The following is a 5,802-nucleotide window of genomic DNA, read 5'->3' on the forward strand; positions in this document are numbered from 1 at the left end:
AAGAAGAAAAAATAGGGCAGGGAGTGTAGCTCGGAGGTGAAATGCCCCTGGGTTCCATCCCCAGACCCGCAAAAAAAAAAAAAAAAGAAAAAAGAAAAAAGCTGAGTACATGTGTGGGGTACATGAGTTTAGTGGTCCCTGGGGATTGAGGCCCTCAGAAAGCTGCGGGCGAGTCTGGGAGGATGCCGAGGGAAGCGTTCTGGGCCTTTCAGAAGGCAACATTGGGCACAAGGACAGATCAGATCATATTTTGGGCAATATTTGGAAGTCCTGGGATCTGCTCTGGCTTATCAGGGCTGCAGTTCAGGTGCTTCCAGACCTCCCGTGGACTCTGTGCCTCTCCCCCAGTGTAACACAGCCTACCAGTGTCTCCTGATTGCGGATCAGCACTGTCGGACCCGGAAGTACTTCCTGTGCCTTGCTAGTGGGATTCCCTGTGTGTCTCACGTCTGGGTCCACGACAGCTGCCATGCCAACCAGCTCCAGAACTACCGCAACTACCTGCTGCCCGCTGGGTACAGCCTCGAGGAGCAGAGAATTCTGGACTGGTGAGTGAGTGAGAGCCTTCTGGAGCTGAATGGATAGCAAGGCAGCAAGCTTTTGGAAAGAGAAGCTAGATGAGAAAATAAATGTGTGCAGGAACCGGAATGTCTACAGGATAAACCTCAGAACTGAGTGGGTGTGTGACTCCAGCAGCTCATCAGCTTATTGACAAAGTTCAGTTCCTTACAGGTTGGCAACCTTTTGACAGTACTTAAGGGTTTGTATGTACATTCAATATTCCCAGCCTAACACCGGGCGTGGTGGTGCACACTTGTAATCCCCGCGCTTGGGAGGCAGAGACAGGAGGATTGCACAGGTTCGAAGCCAGCCTCAGATACTTAGGGAGGCTCTGTTTCCAAATAAAACATAAAATAAGCCTGGGAGTATAGCCCAAAGATAGAAATAGCCTGGGTTCCATCCCCAATATAAAAAAAAAAAAAAAAACCAAAACAATGCCAGGTGTGGTGGCTCAGGCATTCGGGAAGCAGACTGGAGCAGGATGGCGGTTCACGAACAGCCTCAGCTACTTAGGCCCTCTGCAACTTAGTGAGACCCGGTTCCAAAAATAAAGAATAAAAAAAATTAGACACGCTTAGGAGGCAGAGACAGGAGGATTGCACAGGTTCAAAGCCCGCCTCACTAGCTTAAGAGACCCTGTTTCCAAATAAAAAGTATAAAATAGGTTTGGGAGTGTAGCCTGGAGGTAGAAGGGTTTCCAGGAACCCCAGTACCACCAAAAAAAAAAAAGAAAAAGAAAAAAATTACAGCAGAGGGTGTAGCTCAGAGGTCGAATGCCCCTGGGTTCCATCCCTAGACCTGCAAAAAATAAAAACAAACCCAACCTTTAATGATAAAGACAGGTATTTATTTACTTATTTTTAATTTTTTTTTGCAGTACTAGGTATTGAACCTAGGGGCATTTGACCTCTGAGCTACACCCTCTGCCCTATTTTTTTTTTTTTTTAATTCTTTATTTTGAAACTGGGTCTCACTAAGTTGCAGAGGACCTAAGTAGCTGAGGCTGTCTGCGAGCCATGATCTTCTGGTCTCAGCCTCCCGAATGCTGGGATTACAAGTGTGCCCCACCATGCCTGGCTCTACTTTTTATTCTTTATTTTGAAACAGGGTCTCACCAAGTTGCAGAGGGTCTAAGTAGCTGAGGCTGGCCATGAACCACGATTCTCCTGTCTCAGCCTCCCAGATGCTGGGATTACAAGGGTTTGCCACTATGCCCGGCTTCCAAAGTGTTTATATATGTATTTTTCGTGTGTGTGTGTGTGTGTGTGTGTGTGTGTGTGTGTGTGTGTAGTACTGGGGATTGAACCTAGGGGCATTCTACTTTTGAAAAAGATCCTAAGTTAGTTGACATTGGCTGTGAACCTGTGATTCTCCTGTCTCATCCTCCCAAGTACTAGGATTACAAGCGTGTTCCACCATGCCAAGCTAATATTTTATAATTTAAAGGAAACAAGTCCATTATATAAACTTAGTAAGAAGGCTAGGCGTGGTGGTGCACACTTGTAATCCCCGCGCTTGGGAGGCTGAGACAGGAGGATCGCACAGGTTCGAAGCCAGCCTCAGCTACTGAGTGAGGCTCTCAGCAACTTAGTGAGACCCTGTTTCCAAATAAAGTATAAAATAGGTCTGGGAGTGTAGCTCGGAGGTAGAAAGCCCCTGGGTTCCACCCCCAGTACCACAAAAAAAAAAAAAAAAAAAAAAAAAACCTTTAGTAAGACCCATAACTACATATAAAAACTACACAGGATTATGGATTGTATGGAAACCAATGTACACCAATGGAATCAAGTTTTCCTCAAGAGCAGTAGGATTTTCATACTATAACACCACTAACAAAAGTTCAACAATAATTTTATCTTCCTAATGTCACTACAAAATAATTCTAAATATAATCACATTTGAACTGAAAGATAACTGTGTTTTACAGCAAATGCTTAACAAAGGAAGTATATTATTTTTCCTATGTTAAGTGTGAATGTGCTGTGACTTTACCTTGAAATTCTTCTTAAGGGAAGTAAGTTTTAGCGCGGGTTGGGGGAGCAGGCTCCGAAGCATGGTTTGGCTTAGTCCCAGCCTGTGGGCAGTCATGAAACTCGGAAGGGTAAGATCCCAGAGGAGAGACATCATTCACCACAGGATGTGACCAAGTAAGGGATTAGCCTCGGGTTTTCAAGTCCCTCTGCAGAAGGGTTGTTGGTTGGATCTGGATGTAGTCAGGATAAAGGTCCCTTCCACTTCTAAAGGGCTGTTTCTCTGACTTCTTGCTAGGCAACCCCGTGAAAACCCTTTCCAGAATCTGAAGGTCCTCCTGGTGTCAGACCAACAGCAGAACTTCCTGGAGCTCTGGTCTGAGATCCTCATGACCGGCGGGGCAGCCTCTGTGAAGCAGCACCACTCGAGCGCTCATAACAAAGGTACTGGCCAACACGTGTGCTGTTGCCCCCGGTGTCCGTAGCCCCAATGTCTAGCCGCGGCTGCAAGTCCCAGACCTGGTAGGCCGACGTTAGGAACCAGGCTTACGTGCACCTGAGTGAGGCACTGGGCTGCTCATGCTCCTGCTGGTCTCCAGTGGTGTGTTTGCATCTGCTGCCGCGAGGCCAGCATATACCACGCTGAGATCAGCAGCGCTGTGTTTGACTTAACAGGGTTTAGTTTGGGCAGATTGGGATACACTGGCCGGAGGCCCACCGGTCTTCTTAATGAAGCGCTAACTCAGCTGTCCTTTGCCCATCCCGTCCCCCTACTCCTCGCAGATATTGCTTTAGGGGTGTTTGACGTGGTGGTGACGGACCCCTCGTGCCCAGCCTCAGTGCTGAAGTGTGCGGAAGCATTGCAGCTGCCTGTGGTGTCCCAAGAGTGGGTGATCCAGTGCCTCATCGTTGGGGAGAGAATTGGATTCAAGCAGCATCCAAAATACAAACACGATTATGTCTCTCACTAAAAATATTTGGTCTTACCAGTTTTATTCCCTACTATTGTGGAGTTGTGTTTTAACCAGGTTTTAAATGTGTCTTGTGTGTAACTGGATTCTTTGCATGGATCTTGTTGTATATAGTTTTATTTGCTGGACTTTTATGATAAAATAAATGTTGAATCTCTTTGGTTGTAGTAACTGAGGTTTCTTCATCTGTTTCTTTGAGCTTCATCTCAGAAGAAATGAAAAGCAAACAATACCTTCCCTATGAGGTTTCCAGTGGGCTTGTTCACTTTAGGACACCTAGCCAAGGAAAATAAAACTTTAGCAGTGGGCTTGATTCTGTGGCATCATTGTCAAGTTATCCCAGGCTGTTTAAAATGCTGTGCTTCCTAAAGCTGACTCTAAAGCAGGCGAGGGCCCGGATCAATGTTGTGCCAAAAGCTGAGTGGACTGGAGGCACTCTCAAGTTGAGAGCTCTCTAGAGCTGAGCTCACCGACAGCTGCCCTGTGGGCGGCCGCATTCTGGGCTGAGAGGGAGGAGGCCCCCTCCTAGGAGCGGCCAGTGGCCACAGCTTGGTGGGATGCTCCAGGCGTGCTGACAGTGGTAGGCGGAGGCCTAGCAGCGCTGCCAGGGCAGGAGCTGCTCCTTCCCTCCCCAGCACGACTCCTCTCGTGTTCTCTCCTTGTCTACACAAAGGTTAACAATTTTTTTCTACAAAAAGCCAAACTAACCACTGTTTTATGTTTTGTGGACCACAGAATTCTGCTGTGAGAGGAAGGCAACCATAGACAATAGGTAAACGAGTCAGTGTGGCTGTGTTTTTTTTTTTTTTCAAAGTCAGCTGTAGCTTGCCAGCCCCTTCTTAGAGGCACAGTGGAGGGGTCATCTCTAGACAACCACAGAGACGAAGGCGTCACGTGGGAGGAAACGGAGAGAAGAGGACCGGCTTCAGTGCCGGAAACTGAGGCTCCAGCATGGCACTTTTCCAGTTCCAGGGGCACGGGTAAATGAATACTTGTTCGCGCTGATAGAAGCACTAATGGTTACTAGTGAGAGCTCAGGGCATACCAGGTGCTTCGATCCCTAGGTGTGTCTAGGGCCTGCAGTTTTTTTTTTTTGTTTTGTTTTTGGCGGAGAAGATACTTTAAATGTATTATTAGCTAGTATTGCCCTTTACCTGTCTAAAAGAATTGGAACTTACTTGCAAAATTCTTCCAATTCACAGGTTTTTCCAGATTCTTAAGGATGATAGCCTCTCAACCATACATTTCTAGAGGAAAGATAATCTGCGCAGGTGTAAATTACTTGAACAGAAAGGAAGAAAGCCTGTCTTATCTGTGTCTTTCTTCCTTGATGGCAGCAGCCAGCAGTTGCCTATTTATAACCATCTAATACCTTTTTTCCATAAGAACAACAAACACAGTATTTAACTTTCTGGTCTCTATTGTGTGTGGCTGTTTCTCATACTCTGGGCAGTACCAAGGCACATGGTAAATGCCCAACAAAGGACCAGAGCCCTCGCGTGGAGTGATGGCTGACACCACAGTTCTCCTTGCTGGGCGGTCGCCTTCCTCTGGATTGCTTCTGGAGAAAAGGCAAAGCCCCCTGGCCAGGCTGCAGACATCTAGTGAGTGGCTAGAGAACAGGGCGTTGGTGCAAATCTTAAATATGTGGGAATGGGCTGGAGATGGTTGTTATTTCAGTTCACGAACCAGAAGTTTTCACATGCCGAAGCTACAAAAGAAAAAACACCTCATTACACACTATGTTTTCCCAAGTTGTCTTCAAGAAATATGATCAGGGCAACCTGTGTTCTAGATAATGTCATGGACGCTCAAAACCCTTCGTAAGGACACTAGGTGGGGGCAATGAAGTGCTTTTCTGAATGGGATGCACACACCTCTCAGAAGCCAGCTACCAACGAATCTTGCTGTTAGCCTTGTAGTTAGGAGTGGTCCCCTCCCTTCACAAATGGAAAACGGGGCCAGCAAAGCACAGTGCCCGTCTACGGCTGCATGGCTAGGTTTCATCAGTACTGGAACAGATGCTGGGCTGCCTTCCCAGTAGAGCAAGACACAGCTTAGCAGAGGACGTGAAACCCCCTCGCCGGCAGCTCTCTTATGCTGTTACTATGATGATTTTTGCTGGAATGATCTTCATTAAACTTATTAAAAACAGCCAGACACACCTGTCCCTTGTAGCCTCGTTTATGAAATGAAGGTGTTTAGATCAGATGATGGCTAACATTTTCTTCTAACTGTGGAATTTCACAGCTCGTTAAAAAGCCACACGAGGAAGTCTGAAGTTCCCCCGGGGGTGGTGC

General features: G+C 46.9%; 1 protein-coding gene across 1 annotated transcript in view; it reads left to right on the forward strand.

Annotated features, from left to right (window-relative positions):
• TP53BP1 (tumor protein p53 binding protein 1) overlaps positions 1-3,502 on the forward strand; it is a gene marked incomplete at its 3' end in the record, with an annotated part of 70,249 nt that extends 66,747 nt beyond the window's left edge. Inside the window, exons 25-27 of the mRNA XM_080707476.1 lie at positions 349-548; positions 2,830-2,975; positions 3,315-3,502. Of these exons, the coding sequence (XP_080563602.1) occupies positions 349-548; positions 2,830-2,975; positions 3,315-3,502 (534 nt within the window). The remainder of the gene's footprint in view (positions 1-348; positions 549-2,829; positions 2,976-3,314) is intronic.
• Between the last annotated feature and the right edge of the window lie 2,300 nt (positions 3,503-5,802).

Source organism: Muscardinus avellanarius, assembly GCF_963383645.1.
Source record: "Muscardinus avellanarius genome assembly, chromosome: 12".
NCBI lineage: Eukaryota > Metazoa > Chordata > Mammalia > Rodentia > Gliridae > Muscardinus > Muscardinus avellanarius.